General features: G+C 40.2%; 1 protein-coding gene across 1 annotated transcript in view; it reads right to left on the bottom strand.

Moving 5' to 3' along the window:
* LOC117525873 (sodium/potassium/calcium exchanger 3-like) overlaps positions 1-18291 on the bottom strand; it is a 118096-nt gene that overhangs the window by 27658 nt on the left and 72147 nt on the right. Inside the window, exon 3 of the mRNA XM_034187807.1 lies at positions 1750-1826. Coding sequence (XP_034043698.1) covers positions 1750-1826 — 77 coding nt within the window. The remainder of the gene's footprint in view (positions 1-1749; positions 1827-18291) is intronic.

Below are 18291 nucleotides of genomic sequence, written 5' to 3'. Positions count from 1 at the left end.
GATGGACAGACAGACTGACTGACAGATAAATTGTCAGATAGACAGGAATGGCCGATAGATGGGCCCAACTATCAGAGTGTTCAACCAAACGGTGGAAAGACACAAACGTACAGAATGAGCAAGCAACAGACCAACAGATAGATGATGAACTGATGGACAGACAGACCAACAGATAGATGAAACTGTATGTAAACTGCCAAGAAAGCTGTCGCAGTGGATTTGGTAAATGAAGACAAGCCCAAAGATTCTCAAATCTACGTGATCCCATGCAAATGTGGTCCAACGCAAATCAAAATAAATAAATATTTAAAGAAAGCATGAATGGCACAGCCATGGGAGAGGACTATTTCAGTTTTTAAATAAGGAAATGGGTTTTTACTTTTAAAACATTCATTAAAAAGTTCAGCAGTGAAAGTTTATTTCTATGGAGTTTGCTGATTCCTGAATTAGTGTTCTGAATGGACAGAACAGAAAATGAGCATGAGCTCTGACCACGAATGACATAGTTTTAACAGCAAATCATTTGCTTTATGAAGAGCCTTCAGTCGTGCATGTTATAAATACCCGCCTTGTGTATTGCTGCATATAAACACTCAGCACGTGTAGATTTTCCTTCACATCACATTCTTATCAAACACAGCAGATACTAAACTGGGGATGGTGTGCAGAACAGAATGAAACACAGACCGTAATTATCAACAGAAGAAATGTCAGGTCATGATGACAGATTGACTGTGAACAAAGGAACAGCGTGAATATTTTTATACTGGTGACTGCAAACTGTGAGGAGTTGAAAGCTTTCTCTGAAGAAAATTTGCAGAGTAATCACTCAATCAGGCTTTATTATAAACCACAAGTAGTTCTTCAGCTGAATTACCAAATAAGCTGTGGTTTGTCTGGCTGAGCACAGACAGAGAATTTATGTGCATAAAAACACTGATGTCAAGTGTGGCTCACCGAATGAAAGAAAGGACCAGTGGCTTTAATATGTATTCAGATTTGAGTGGACAGTTTGGGAAAACAACAGAATAAAGATGCCTTGACACTTGCACGAATCTGATCTCTGCACTGGCATGCAATTTAGCGTGCCAATGAGTAAACCTGCTGCAAATTGTTGTAAACTGTCCATGAACTGTGCGCAGCTGTGTGCCAGTGTGCAAAGAAAATTTTCTGCATAAATTGCATGAACTAATTGTGAACACTGCACAATCTATTTGCAAACACTGCGTGTAACTGTGTGTCAATGCGTGTCATAGCACGCAGGGCCTCGCACAGTTTACGCACAGTGTACAACAGTTAGACATTGGTACACAACATTGTGTGCCGTGCGGGGTTTAAAAAATTTGTGCAAGTGTCAAGGTGGCTTTTCAAGCGTACCATCTAATGACACACATTGGCACGACAAACTACAAACATTCGTACAAGTTTCAAGGTGGCTTAACAGTATAAAAAGAAGTGGTTGTTTTAAAACACAATAACTTTTAGGGTTCTTTCTGGATCATGGTAAAAATTAAATATATGACACGATGCTACATGACGATATCACATGACCTAATACATTTTATTGTCCCCATATAGAAATTTGTCTTGGACTCAGATACTGTACACCTACACTGTACTAAAAAAACTTTGGTGGCTCACATCAGCATGAAGCTTTGAGCGAAATTTCAAGATGTGTTTTATCAGAGTGAAGTGACTGTAGCTTTGGGGTTCACAAATGCACTGATGCATAAGTGAAGGTACACTTACACACAGAACGTGGAGGGCCACGGCTCCTTCTGTCCTCTCTTTGTTTGTGAACAGGTCAGTGGGAAACTCATGCAGAGCTGGAAGAGACAGAAACATCAGTTTACACACAGGAGGTGACTATATATTAAGAATGTGGTAGATTATACGGGGAAACTGTGCAAAGAAACCCACTGAGCCCATGTGCACAGTACTTTACCAAGAGAATGTGTTTACGTGAGCAAGAGTAACTGCGGCTTTCCAAGGACACTGTATTAGCATGTCACCTCTCAGAGGGTCGACGGAGTGTAGAATGAGGAAAAATAAACATTAGGAAGACAAAGAGGAGAGATTGTTTTGCAAAAAAGTAAGGAATATTAGGGCATCAGAAGTGAAACGAGGAGCAAGTGAAAGGCAAACGGTTATAGTTTAAACACAATTTGTCAGTCTACTTTTGTGCATCTAACTGTGAAAAAGAGATTTACAGAAAGAAATGCAAAGCTGGCAGATGAAGAGTGTTAAGTAAAACAGAAGGAGGTGAAAAATGAGTTTGGCCTAAGAGGTGGCACACGTTACTCTGCCCTTCGTGCCTTCTTTCCACCTCTAGAGCCTCAAATGTTGCTCAAATGTTCCCAAAAGCCGGTTTGAGGGACCTCTGGCCTCTCACCCTTGTCATCATCTCCGCCTGCTCACAGGCCACTGTTAACATCTGTTACATATTGCAGCATCTACTCCCTCGTAAAGGTCAGCCAGTGACAAAAAAAAAATTTTGTTTCAACACTCTGAAACCAACAGAAAGCACCAAGAGTCTTGTCTGAGGAGGGATAGTCAAACCCAGGCCCAGATTTGGGGAGGCTCATGCAGGTGGTCACTGGGAACATCCTTTCTCACAGTAAGGATAACCATCTTAACGTGATATTGAGGGAACATAGAAAGGTCCACAATGGCCACAGGCAGAGAAAAGACCAGATGTTGGTTGGTTGGTCTGGTTGCTCCAGTGGTCAGTATTCCACAGACAGTGCTGTCACAGACTGGCTCCTCCTGCTGGTGTCAGACATCAGCCCAGTCAACCAACACGTGTACTCAGATTTAGGCACTGAATGTAACCACAAATTTTACAGCTCCAAATCTTTTATCAAATTTCACACATACTAATTAAACAAATAAAGAAACCAATATCTAATTTAGGAGCTTAGCAGGTTAGTATTCCACCCGTTTTAATCAAATCATAATCAGTTTTTTCATGTACTGCAGAAGCACAAACAGTAATTGACAACTTTAGCATTCACCTTTGCCTCTTAAGACTCATTTGCAATGACAGTATCTTGGTGTTTGAGTGGCAGCAGTCCTCCTCTGCACCACGTTCCACTGCTATAACATCTTATATTTAACACTCTGCAGAGCAGTAAGTAGCCTGTATGGTGTCACAGAGTACACAAAGCAAACATCCATCTCACGGCGACAGCTGGATGTGTTTAATAGTCACGGCTACCAGACATTAGCTAGCTCAAACTAAATCCATCCAAAATCTCACTGTGTGAAGGGAAAGAACAAGTGGCTCTGGTAGTGTGAACAGTAGTGGGCACAGTTCCGCTAATCTGCTAACTGCTAATTAGCGAAGCTAACTGTTTCGTTAGCATATTATCTTTTCAGCTAATTTTGAAAATCATCAGCAGATTAAGTAGCTTCTGATAAATTTAGTTCCGCTAACTTTCAGTCTGCTAACATTTCTTTGCTGGTATAATGAGCAAGACCGTTTGTAAACCCTAAAACCAAACATTAAATCTTGTCTGTTGGGTGTTTTGTAACAGTCAGGCTGCCGTAAGGAACTCAGCCCTCCCCCAGCAGAAGGGGGTGGGCCAGCTACCGGTGCAGCTGAGAAAAAAACATCATTTACTTTCAACATGCAGCAGCTCAGACAGTGGCAGAAGAGGTAAATTGCAACATCGTTTTCACTCATGGCACAACATAACTCTTCACCAAACTAACTACATTCCTTGAACTATAAAAACACAACAAGTCTATAACACTAACAACACTCCTAAACAAATGTACTACAATGATAATAAAAACAAACCCGAACTCCCATAATGCATTGCTGCAATGCACTGTGATCGACTTCTTTAAAAGACAGCGTGTACATGCAAACCTTTACTTTTTTAAGTGAAAAGACACTTATTTATGGTGATAAATTTGTCTCATTAATACCTGCAAATGCACAGAGGGTGATCTACAAATAGTCCTTGATTTGCACGTTTTGTGATCCACAAACACAAATTTCCGATTTGTAACTTGTGTGTTGGTTTTTACAAAAAGATTTGTAAATACATCATTTTTTCCATTTGTAAAAAACAAACAAACAAACAAAAAAAGTATTTGCAAAACTGAAAATTCTGTTTGTGAAGTGTGACTCAGCATGATGGCCGCTTTTCACAATCCCATCCAGTAGATGGCAGTGTTCTATGCGTTTTGCCTGATAAGACGAGTCTGATTTCCCATAATGCCTTTTGGCACTTGTGTCGGTTTAACGCTCAAACTTTCAGAATTCGCGTATTACTTTAAGAGTGCGATATTTTCACTTTGTACAAATGACAGAGTTGCTGTTGATAACAAGTCCGAAATTAGTCTGTTTATAAATGAAACCATGAGTGAAAGTGCCTTGCATTTGGTTTACACTGCCACCGTGAAAGGTAAGTGAGACATCTTTGCAGCAGCTGACAGGGTGTTTAAAGACACAAGTGCTGCATTGAGTTTACTCCGAAGCCTCTGCAGCGCAAAAAGTTGAAACTGATTCATCAGTTGCTGACAGTGTGCCAAGTCAATACTAAAACTTAGAGGTTAACTGTAATTTCTGCAATTTTTTTTTTTTTTTTTTTTTAGGAGTTTATCGGTTTAGTGTCATAAAAGTTAACTTTTCAGTTAGCAGATTAGTGGTTATCAAAGCTAACTTTTCGGTAAGCTGTGCCCACCACTGAATGTGGAGATGAGAAAGAGACAAAACTGATGTCAGAAGCAAAAATGCCAAAAAGATCAGTTAAAAAAGAGGTAGAAATAATAAAAGAAAAGATGAAAGAAAAATGAGAGAAAGACATAGAAAATCTATCAAAATCAGAAGAAGTAAGAAGTCCGTTACCGACTGTAGTGTATACTGTTACTATGATCCTGGCACTGGTATCAAACACGTAGTAAACAAACAGAACTATATAAGTTATTTGGTCTTATTTTGAAAGACCAACTGCTGTTTTTGTTCTGTTAGAGACAGCAGCACATGTAGGTCAATATAAATTGCAATTTGTAAGGAGTGACAATAATAATTATCTTCTCAGCTAATCACCAGTATTCAAGAATGAATGATTTGGTAATTCAAGGATTGGAAACAAGACATGAAACGTATGCCCGAACTGTAACAGCTGACAGGGATGGGGAGGATGTTTCTGTCAAATAATTAGAAACTTTAGAGGAACAAGTTGTGAAGTTTTTTGAAAGTAAGAATATGAGCATTCAGAGCAGTTTCATTGAGGCTTGCCATACACTTCCTAGGAAAGATGTGACAGCCAAACCACCGGTAATTATCAGATTCTGGAACAGAAAACAGAAAATTGAGCTGCTCAGACAAGCCAAAAAACTTAAAGGTTCAGGAGTGTTCCTGAATGAGCACCTGACACAGAGAAATGCTGAAACTGCAAGACAGGCTCGAATGTTGAAAAAACAAAACAAAATTCATGCGACCTAGAACAGAAATTGTAAAATAATGCTGAGACAAAGTGAAGAGTCCAAAGTGATGGTCATCAGTGAACTAAAAGATTTAGACAAATACAGATGAATCAGAAGATGACCTCATAGGACTACAAAAGAAAAATCAGGTTAGTAAAATAAAATCATGCTAATGCTAAACAATATTTCACAAGAAATGTTAAAAATAGCTCATATCAATATATGTAGTTTAAGAAACAAGTTAATTGAAATTGAAAATTTAAGTGCTGAACAAAATTTTCAAATACTGGCAGTGTCAGAAACTCACTTAAGATTCGACTTTGGAAGATAGTTCAGTTACAGTCAATGGGTACAATATATTCCGTCAAACTCACTTGCCAGTAAAAGTGAGATATGATCTAATGCCGAATTCTATTGAATCCATTTGGATACAGGTACATTTAAAACATCTCAAGCCAATTATCATAGGATGTTGTTATAGACCTCCAAATTCATGTAAAGATTATTTAGATAAAATTGATCAGATGCTTGATCATGTCACTAGTATAGATTCTGAGGTGTTTTTGCTCGGTGACCTGAACACTGACTGGTCTATGAATTGTCCAATGAAATCTAGACTGACGACACTGGCAACAGCATATGGTGTGACACAAATGATATCTGAACCCACCAGAGTGAGTCTCAAAATTGATGGAACTGAGGTGGCAACATGTATTGACCATATATTTACAAACAGATCAAATCTCTGTTTGAATGCCTCTTCTACATCTGTAGGATTTACTGATCACAACCTAATAGGCATTGTCAGGAGAAAAAAAGTTCCCAAAGCTGGTCCTAAAATTATAAGGAAGAGATTTTTTAAATATTTTAATTTTGACAAGTATGTGGATGAAATCATACATGTAAATTGGTCTGAAGTAATGACTGAAAAAGATCCTGAGAAAGCTTTTCAGATATTTGACGGTCTATTAACACAAACTGTCAACAAATATGCACCTATTAAGAAATGTATTGTATCCACCTCAAACAGTCAATGGCTAGATGCCAACTTGAAAGCACAAATGAAGGAAAGAGATAAAGCCAAGCAGACTGCAAAAATATCTGGAAGGGAGTTTGACTGGAAAGTATATCATAAACTTAGAAACTTTGTGGTGAAAGAAAATAAGAAAAAGAAAAGATTATACTATTATGAGAAATTTAAAACTTTTACGGACAGTAAACAGTTATGGAGAAGTCTCAATTCCCTCCTGTATGGTAATACATCAACTCCACTGGTCTTGGAAACAAATGAGGGATTTTTAACTAAATCTGACGAAATTGCAAATTATTTAAATAATTATTTTATAGAAAAGATGCATTCAGAAAGAAGTTAAAATCAAAAAATGAAAATCAGTCATTTGAGATCATAAAAGAAAATATAAAATCAAAAAAGTGTAATTTTTGCCTTAAGGTTCTAAGTATAAATGAAGTTGAACAATATTTGAAGACACTAAAAGACAAACCTCCAGGAGTAGATGAACTAGATGGGCGCCTCCTAAAACCTGTAGCCTCAATAATTGCACCAGCCATAACCCATATAATTAATCAATGTTTTAAGGAAAATAAATTTTTGTCGGCTTGGAAAATATCAAAAATTATAGAATTGCCAAAAAATAAAAAAGTGTCATTTTCTGCAACGAATAGTAGACCTATCAGTTTACTTCCGGTATTGAGTAAATTAATGGAAAAAATTATGTATGATCAGATTAACGCTTATTTTAGAGAGAATGATTTAATAACAAATTATCAGCATGCTTATAGAGAAAAGCATTCAACAGCGACTGCACTGACCCAAATGACTGATGACTGGTTATGGGAAATGGACAAAGGTAACATTATTGGGACAGTATTATTAGACTTCTCCGCTGCTTTTGATCTCACTGATCACAAAATTCTTCAAAACAAAACTTGAATGTTATGGCTTCTCCAAATCTGCTGTGCAATTTATTAGTGATTATTTATGTGACAGAAAACAATTAGTGTATTATAATGGATGTTTTTCAAATGTTTTAACTGTAAAACATGGTGTGCCACAGGGCAGTTGTCTTGGTGTTGGGAAAGTGTAGTGACACGGACCCACAACAGGGGGCGGAAATGAATGGACAATGGATGAGCCAAAAACAACAATTTACTGTTGTGAATGTGAACAACGAAATACAGACAATCATAGAATTTGTATGCAGTCAATATACAACGGTGACGTGTGGGCAGGCTCGAGGATAGAAGACGTCTGTCCAGAGAAGAGCTGGGTCCCACACGATTTCCACTGCCAACGGGTCTGAAGCACACCGGAGCCGCCAAGTCCCGAGTCCCCAGGTGGCCACCGTCTTCAGCTGTCAGACCTGATACTGCTGGCAGGAAGCAGAAACAGTTAATGGTGGGTGTGTGTGTACACACCCAGTAAACAGTCAGCAAAAAACGTCCTCTCCTTTGTAAAGTGGGAAAAACACCTCCACCTTTAACACAAGTTCACGGTAATGCAGAGTCAGTCTCCTACTTTAATGCAGTTCGGGGTGAGAAGTGAAATCCCTTCACTTCTCCACCAACCACGAACCCAGCAGAAAGCAGCGAGCGAACACCTGCAAACAGATCAAAAATGCGAGAGAGTAACAATGTGCGTACGGCACAATCATGGCTGAGAATTTACCTATTTGGTAGACGATATCTTGGCAGTGAGGTGGAGATGCTGCCCGGTTTTTATGGTGATGGTGGTTAGTGGTGAAGATGAGTGTCAGCTGGTGTTGATGATGATGAGTGACAGCTGTCACTCCCGGTTTCTCCTGCGAGGCGGTTGTGCCCTCTCGTGCCTGAAGCCCGCACTTCAGGCAGAGCGCCCTCTGGTGGTGGGCCAGCAGTACCTCCTCTTCAGCGGCCCACACAACACTTGGTCCGCTTTTATATTCTATCTTCACAAATGATCTACCATTAGTGCTGGATACAGCAAGCATTTCAATGTTTGCAGATGACACAACAGTCTATTTGGCTGGGAAATCAATTGAGGAAGTTAAAACAAAACTTGAGCAGGATATTAAAAACACTGAAAATTGGATCGAAGACAACAAACTCATTTTGGATATAGGAAAAACAGCAAGCATTGTCATTGGAACTAAACATTCCTTAAGAGCCGAACCACAACTAAATCTTGTAATGAAAAATACAGTTGTTAAACAAGTGGAAGAAGTCAAACTCCTTGGAGTCTGTATTGACAGTCAACAGTCCTGGGACAAACAAATAAATAATGTAGTCTCTAAAATGGGAAGGACTTTGGCAGTGATAAGAAGATGTTCAAGATATTTAACTAAACCAGTGATACCACAAGTCATTCAAAGTTTGGTGTTGTCGCAGTTGGATTATTGTGCAGGTGTCTGGTCAAATACTTCAGTAAATAATGTAAAAAAATTACAGTTTGTGTTTAGTTTTGGTAACATCTCAAGTTGCATTTCTGGGGAACAAGTGCCATCAAGGATTAGGACCAATCCCTGAGTTACAGCAGTTTGGTTTCTCAGATCTTCTGACAGACTGATGGTTCATACTCTGCTGGTATGTTGTTTACTCCTGACAACTTTCAGCGCATCTCCAGGTTTCTATTTGCTCCATTACTTCTCTGCAGGGCTGAAATGAGCAATGTGCCACATTATTTAGCAGTTTTGGGGTTCAGTGTCTTGCTCTAGGACATTGCAACAGTCAGCCACAGTAAAACATCGAGTCCACATACCCTTCAGTAGGAAGACAACCCCCTCTACTGACTGAGCTATACTTGCACATCCACGGTGATCCATTTCTTATGCTCAGGTCTCAGCACCACCAAGTGTTTTTGACTGCATCTATGTGAACAGAAACAACCAGACTGCTAGCTTTACCCTGAAGAGAATCACTCTAGAGCTGCTCTGAGGTGCAGCTGCTATTAACCACAACATTTGTACCACATGCAGGCTGTGATGCAGTGCATTATGCATGATGCTTGGGGATTGGAAAGTAAAACTTGTGCCCTGGTTTGTGACAGAAACTGAGTTGTTGAGTTGGTACTAAGGGGCAAATAGGGAAAAGAGGAAAGGAGGGAATGAAAGCTGGATGTGTGAGGTGGATTTACAATGTAGAATGCAATGAACCGGAATAGTAGTGGAACAATTGAGAGAATTCAGAGAAAAGGACACTGGGAGAGAGAGAGAGAAAGAGAGAGAGACTGATGTCATTGACAGTTGTCAGTTCTGTACAACACACAGCTGTGAATGTATTATGTGCAAATACTAGTACCATACCACACAAACACACAATAATGCAAATAGATTTTTACTGCATCCTTTTTTATATCTGTCTTCCAGTTCATGCACAATCAGCAGCAGTCAATGCATCAAGCAGCAATCAGACTTCGGCTTCCTTCAGGGGACACGTTCCACCTCGGCCTCCCGACTGCCCTCCTGCCTGCATCAACAACCCATGCTAGTCTAATTTACCAGGCAGTTTGGAAAGAGCAACTGTGAGCTTCCAAGGGCCTTTGAATTGAGCTGTGGTATGTAATGTTCATTTCCACTTTCAGTGGTCCTATTGTGATTTAACCAACCCAGGGAATTACGGCTTGACCATTATTTATTAATCCGATTGAGGATAATAAATCTTTGTGACAGCTAGATTACAGCAGGACCATTGAAAGTGGAAATGGACGTTACAATCTCATGGAATGACCCAATGTTTTTTCCTTCTCCTTAGATTTGCTGCACCTTTGCTTACCTTCAAATCGATATGTTGAAATGCATAAACGCACCATTCTTTTTGTGATGTTTTAACCGAACCTCATTTATTGCCCAAGTTTATTCTCTTCAGACTCTTGGTTGCCCAGTGGAATTCACTCCAACACACAACTCTACACAAATAAAGTTTCCTGATCGATCAACAAAATTGCTGGTATCTAACAATAAAATTTATTTTGGCTTTGCCCACTGGTAAGGGAAGACAGCTTTATCAAACCACTAAATTATGAGTAATAATTCAACCACAAGCATGATGTATTATGACAATATATACATTTTTCATAACAGCATATTTAGTTAACACTTTACTATATCGAGGGCTAAGAGCGTTTTATACAGATCATATTCTAAAAGCCAACACTGTGCTGTTTCCATGATAAGTGCAAAACCTTGCATTGCATTTTGTGAATTGTTTTGTAATTTGTGTCTGTAGCATGGCCCAAGCAGAGGGTCACCCCTTTGAGTCTGGTCTGCTTGAGGTTTCTTCCTCAGAGGGAGTTTTTCCTTACCACTGTTGCTCTGGGGGGGTTGGTAAGGTTAGACCTTACTTGTGTGAAGCGCCTTGAGGCAACCTTGTTGTGATTTGGCGCTATATAAATAAATGATAAATGAAATGATGCATTTCTCGTGTTCAATAACTAAAGTTTTTTAGTAATATTATGTACAAACCAAAAAACATGCAAAATAAAAATATAATTTCCTTAACAGCAGTAGGTTTAGCTCTCATAACTGATAACAAATAGTGCTTAGATGAATTAAATATGATTAAACACAATTCCCAGTGCAAACCAAGCCTCAGCTGTGCAGCTTTGTAGTCATGTACAGCAGCAATGCTCAGACATCTGGCTGCTACAAAGCTGAGCTGTCGTGACAAATAATTAAGAATATCGTAGCAAAGAAAAGGAGCTTTTGAGCAGGTATATTCACACTGAATTATTCAGAGCACATCAAGCCACTTGTCCTGCCAGCTGAAAGTGCTCAGGTGAGCTGTTACTGTTACTGTTTCTTTGCAATCAGTCACAAAGGTCATTTTAAAATGACAAACACATTGTTGTGCGCATTACTAAAACTTCAGCAGGTGTGAGATTTCATTTAATACAGCAACAACACCATGTTGGGCAGAAACAGGAAGGTGTTGATGATTTCTGATTATTTCTACACCATCGACTGTCACCTTATTGACCCCCCCCGTGTCTTTTTTCTTTTTTAAATTGGTGATGATGTTGCATTTACTGGGAAAGACACTGGGAATCTTACATAAGAGGTGAACAGATCGGTATGCTTCAAAGAAGGTAGCTGGGCTGTAGTGTTAGTATGAGGACAGTGCACTTGGGACTGTATGTGCATGTGTGCTTGCACCCTTTTCGCTGGCGATATAATACACTAGCTGAGTTACCTGTTCTATGCACGGGTAATAGAGAAGAATTTTAGCCATGTCACTGTATATTTCCTGTCACTTTAGTTAATTTAAGGTGTTGTAAGTTGCACTGCATTGTGTGTATGTTGTCATCATTAATTTTCATGGAGCAATTTGTGACATTCATGAGACTCAAGTGAATGATGATAAAAAGGTGACAGCATGTCATATCACTGCAATGCTCTGGCATGCCGTACACAGCAGGTACATTTAAACTGAAAAAACGCCCACTTTAACTTGCACACAGCATGCGCTGGCCCGTTCAGATTGTAATTAAAGTGCACCCTAGCTAGCCGCTACGACGTAGTAAGTAAAGAGTGATGCTTGCTACCTGACCTGAGTACCACATGAACTGCGAAAATAAGGGCTCCAGTGAGCGAGTCGTGATCTAATAAACAAGGCTGACCATGTGTGTTCACGCACATACACTTTCAACCTAAGGGCCCCAGTGACCTCCCCCTTGGTGTCCCCAGTCACCAAAAGAAGTGTCGCGAACACACACACACACGGTCAGATTTATATATTAGATTTAAGCTGTCGCCATGTAAATGAAAGGCACCAGTAGACAGATTTGACATGGGGGGTAAGATGAGGAGGGAAGGCTGTTGTCTACTTGAATTTGAATATTTGGATAATAAGCATGTAGATGGATTCATCACCTTGGGCAGGGGTGGTGGCCAAGTGGTTAATGCACTTGGTTTCAGTTCAGAAGGTTCCGGGTTCAAATCCCACCCCTGCCACATTTCTCCATGTAATGTGTAGTTGCGTCAGGAAGGGCATCCGGCGTAAAACTTGTGCCAATTCAACATGCAGATCCACCTTGGATTTGCTGTGGCGACCCCAAGTGCAAACAAGGGAGCAGCCGAAGGGACTTACTTACTATGGATTCATCACCTTGCAGTTAAACCCAACCTGGAGTCTTTACGTGTAGTTTGCATTTTCTCATCATATGCATGAGGAGAACATGCAAATGATAAAGCCCTAAAATCATGCTCCCTTCCACAACCCAAAGACATGTAAATTAAAGTAACTAATGATTACATTGAGGGTAGGTATGAATGTGGTAGTCAGGGGTTGACCATCTATACCCTGAACCTGTCCTGGGTCATCTCCCATGACCCTCAACAGGATGAACAGAAGGATGGAAGCAGCTTCTAAGTCTGTGAACAGTGAGATGACATCCATAGGACTCCTTAAATCACTCAGTCCTTCTGGAAATAATGCAGTGACGGTACTCTTGACAGTTTCAGAAAAATAAACAGTACACGTAAATGGTTACGAAGGCGACACCTTGTTTGTGATTTAACTGACAGTGTGGTGGACTTAAAGGAAACGATCATTTAATAATAAAACCTGCAGTATGGCGGGCTGCATGTAAAAAACACACACTGTCATACTTCTGTAGTTTGATGGAAAATTAGAAGCAGATGGCTTTACACTGTATCAATTCCACAGTGGAAATCTAATAACTTCAGTTAAATACTATATAGGTCCCTGATGGGTTCTTTGCTAACATGCTGTAAAACACTGTGGAAATGCAATAACTCTCCCTCTCCACACTGCTGTCAAAGTGTTATCACTGGAAATGATCAAAGCTGTTATGAATGCAATAATTTTTCATGTCACAATTCTGGATAATTATGCACAGTGGAAAATAAGCACTTGTCAGTATGTGCTTTTTGCATACCTTCTTCCTGTGTGAAATACGTACAACAAAGTATACAGAGACTACCTCTAAACTAATGAAACAGTCACTTACTTGCTACAGTATCGTGTGACAATAATGGGAGATGAAATTGTGTTTTGTGGAGGTGACAAAGAAAGGTGAGAATGGTCATGTTGTGCATTTGAAGGTCGCTTTATGAAACTAACTGGAATGAAGTACTGCGATTTTTGCTGTGTTCCATTTATCACAGAAGTTATAAATCCCAACTGAGAATATCATCATACACACACATGTAAATGCATTTCAGTTTCCACAAAACACTGCAAGACAGAAAACAAGCCAGATGCCTCCAACATTTTGGGGCACAGAGTGGTACAAAAACATTCGGTCTAGCAAAGAGACCTCATGGAAGACGACAGATGGTGTAGAAGTTACACTACTGTTTTAATTTACTGTTTGGTTTATGGTGCGTTGTAGCCAGTCGTTGTTAGCAGCTTCTACCTGGTTAGCCAATCCTAGCGGCACAGTTGATAAACACCACATTTAGGGAATAACCCTGTTGTTTCTGATGATTTTCGGACATTCATGCTGGTTATAGGGACGCAAATAGAGCTTTAAGAAGGAGTTTTACGGCGATGCGTTAGTGGAGCTATTTGCGACCGTATAACAGCATGAACATCCACAAATCATCAGACATAACAGGGTTATTCCCATTCTAATTCAATTCCAATGTGTGCACGGTTTATTTTTCTATAGGCAATTTGGTTGGCGAGGCTTACCGTTGAGCCGAGGCAGTGTCGCCCCAACAGCGGTCAGGGTGCGGAGTAATCCATCAAACGTGAAAATCCATCAAATGTGAAACGGTAATTCTGTATCAGAATCCACATCAATACTTTTGTATGGTAGCTTAAATTCACCCATTTTGGTGGTGACAGCGGTACACGACTTTCTCTCGCTCTTAGTTAACAGCACTAACAGCTAGGAGTGTGCGCAGCCAATGTTCTGTCGAATTGGGCGTCTTGTCGCATAAATAGACAGTTCCGCATCCCAACTATATTGCGCATGCACAGAGGACAGGAATGATATTCAACAGGAATTACATCTTGTCAGAACACTGGTCAGGGTGCAGAGTAATACATACAAATGTGAAACGGTCGAATATTTTGCCACCGTTACCCCGATATTTTACGGTCTGAAATCTCACACGCTTAACCAATCAGATTTGTGGAAAAAAATGTAATTGGATTTGAATACGTGTTATATCATGCATAGGAATACTGCAACAACATGCCCACAGACAGGAGGATGATTCATTAAACTGGTCACACAAAGACAGAAGTGCTACAAAACTGTAAAAACTACAGCTTTCACTACTGTAGACACTCAGAGCAGCCATCTTGAATTGTGACCTCGGGGTATGTGGCGTTCAGATGAATTGATGAGTTGGAATTCTGATTTCAAGGGGCATTACTGGGTCTATAACTTGGAAATTCTGACCTCAGAGTCCAGCCCGAATGTACCATTAAACGCAAGGGGGAAAGCATCTTTAAGGCTACAGTGTGCGGGCTTTAGTGTCATCTAGTGGTGAAGTTACAGATTGTACTGTGCCATTACCATTCACAATTTTGTTTCCCCTTCCCATTTTGCATCTTTGGCGATGGGGGTTCATGCTCCCTTACTGTATCTTGTGACGAGTAATACAGTATGAATGATCCTACATTTCACAATAATGAGGGTTCTCAAATGTCTTACTTTAGCAACCTGTAGACAGTGATTAGGGGAGCAACCTCCGCTTCCTCCTTTTTTCTTAGTCTTCTGGGTGGGCTGTGAAGCAGAAATGGCAGATCTGTATTTTAACATGGTGGTGCAATATGGCAGCCTCCATGAGCGAGCCCGTTCCCATGGAGATTTGAAGGACTCACTCTAATTTCATGAAAACATCAAATTGTTGTTGAAAGTAATATACACCAATAATCAGATAGTTATGAACACTACAGTCTATTATGTGACCTTGCGTTTCTTGAAAGACGGTATATAAATTTTATTATTATTTCTGCAAATAACCCCCTGAAATCTTACACACTAGAGCTTTAATGAGTAAGAACTGAATATGAAACCTAATACAATCAACTCTGTCTTTTTACAGCTTCTTGATTGTAACTCTTGCCTGTTATGTGGAAGGTACAAAATCAAGTTGGACATATTTAATATCTGAATGAGAGTAAAAACTGATATTCAACAGCTGCCAAACACACACACACACACACACACACACAAATATATATATATATATATATATATATATATATATATATATATATATATATATATATATATATATATATATACAGAGAGAGAGAGAGAGAGAGAGAGAGCCCTGAACAGCCCTGAAAAACCATTTCTGTCTTTTCCTCATAATTTAGAAAACAACAGTTGTTTACCAAAAGAAGAAACAGTTATTCAGCTGGGGGGCACATAAGCCCATCTGCTGTAAAACATCAACAAGTCAGAGCAATAAAGCAGAAGACACAGAATGCATCTCTACAGGCTTCAGATTAAAAGGATCACAGCAGTGTATGTTTTTTAATCCATTCAAATCGCATGCCTCAAACATGATCAATTCCTCCGTTATTCTGCCCTACAAAAATACGTCATAAAAAAAGCTACATCAATGAAAATCCATGCAGGCCTAAATTTTTCCACATAGAAAACATATCAGGAATTGATAAGGGGACTGATAACTTATAAATTCCCATGCCTTTTAAAATGACCACCATTCTATTTCGCTTTTTTATTTGACGCAGATGCTTTTTCACACACCAGTGTCACCATGCTGCCATGAAATGTGCTTAGCTGCACACGGGGAGAATCTTTAGGATTAATGACCTTGCCAAATGGACCTTATCGGTTTCCTTGTAAAACAGGGATTCGAGTGGAGGACTATGTGCTCCCAGGCCAGTCTCTCAAACCAACCACTAGAGTCCAGACCATCACCTTGTGTGCAGGTTAATCAAACAACACAACCTGTTCCAAGCATTACAAGAAGTAGAGAGCAAGATAATACTTCAAGTTTCCCTAGAATGGCCCAATACAGTGCATCCGGAAAGTATTCACCGCGCTTCACTTTTTTATGGTAGGGCTGCCAGACGGAAGCCACTCCTTAGTAAAAGATACATGGCAGCCCGCCTGGAGTTTGCCAAAAGGCACCTGAAGGACTCTCAGACCATGAGAAACAACATTCTCTGGTCTGATGAAACAAAGATTGAACACTTCAGTGTGAATGCCAGGTATCATATTTGGAGGAAACCAGGCACCATCCCTATAGTGAAGCATGGTGGTGGCAGCATCTTGCTTTGGAGATGTTTTTCAGTGGCAGGAAGTGGGAGACTAGTCAGGATTGAAGGAAAGATGAATGGAGCAATGTACAGAGACATTCTGGATGAAAACCCGCTCCAGAGCAGCAATAATCTTTCAGCAGGACAATGACCCTAAGCACACAGCCAAGATATCAAAGGAGTGTCTTCAGGACAACTCTGTGAATATCCTTGAGTGGCCCAGCCAGAGCCCAGATCTGAATCCTTTTGAACATCTCTGGAGAGATCTGAAAATGACTGTGGACTGACATTCCCCATCCAACATGATGGAGCTTGAGAGGTGCTACAAAGAGGAATGGACAAAACTGCCCAAAGATATGTGCACCAAGCTTGTGGCAGACTTGAGAAGATTTGAGAATGCAATTGCTGCCAAAGGTGCATCAACAAAGTATTGAGCAATCATGTTTCCCTGTCTTCCACTCTCCCATCCTTCACTCAGTATGTGAAATGCCACACCAGAGGCAAGATATCTTTGGATTTAATGTATGCAAACATCAAGGACGCATACAGCTCATCACCCCTGCCCCTGCTGGGCTGTTCTGATCAAACCTGGTCTATCTGTCCCCTGTGTACATACCTATGGTGAACAGACAACCACCCACCAAAAAGTATGGAAGGAACTGGTCAGAGGAGACCAGTATGGCACTGGGTGACAGCTTTGACACCACAGACTGGGGTGTGCTTTGTGAACCTCATGGAGAGGACATCAACAACCTGTCTACCTGCATTAAGACTATATTAATTTCTGTGTGGAAAGCAGCGTGCCTACCCGGAATGTACGGTGTTCCTCCAAGAATAAACCATGGGCTACCTCTAAATTAAAGGCCCTGCTAAATGTGAAGAAGAGGGTTTTTAGATCTGAGGACAAGAAGGAGCTGAGAGAGGTGCAGAAGGAGCTGAAGAGGGGATAAGGAGAGGCAAAGACCACTACAGGAGGAAACTGGAGGAGCACCTTGCAGGAAGCAACATCAGAGAAGTCTGGAGAGGTCTGAAAACCATCTTAGGCCACTCGAAGGATAGCGGGAGGGGCTTCGTATCTGGAGACCAGGGGCCTCATGTACAAAGACTTGTGTAGATTTCCTACTGAAACATGGCGTACGTCAAAACCAAGAAACTGGCATGAGCACAAAAATATCCAGGGCCCGGTTTCATAAACAGTCTGATCTTTTAGTCTATTAAACTTAGCTGACTATGGTTAGCCGCCCAACATTATCCATCTAGCCTTATCCGTCAAGCCTTTTTGCACACTCTCACAAGCGCCACCAGCTTAGCTTATGGCAAGCTAAAAGTGGACGCTCTCGTTATGGCTGAACAACTGTCCAGTTTCTGGGTATTCTGTGTTAATACACACCCGCAGCCAATGTGCTTGATGAATTCCTGCGCAAAAAGTAGTTCCCAGATAACTGGGATATATTCCTGTGAGATAATCAGTATATCTCATCTAAATCAATTCTAAAATATACCAGTAATAAAATGATAAAGACAACTAAAGTTTTAACAGTGGCCGTAATAAATATTTAAAAAACTTAAAGTTTATGAGCAACTTCACCTGTTACTGCTCAAGCACATTGTAAACATTGACACGATGGAGTTTGATGTGGAAGAGTT

This window comes from Thalassophryne amazonica, chromosome 15 (genome assembly GCF_902500255.1).
Source record: "Thalassophryne amazonica chromosome 15, fThaAma1.1, whole genome shotgun sequence".
Classification (NCBI taxonomy): domain Eukaryota; kingdom Metazoa; phylum Chordata; class Actinopteri; order Batrachoidiformes; family Batrachoididae; genus Thalassophryne; species Thalassophryne amazonica.
The sequence above is the reverse complement of the archived record's forward strand: the minus strand, read 5'-3'. Positions and strand labels throughout refer to the sequence as shown.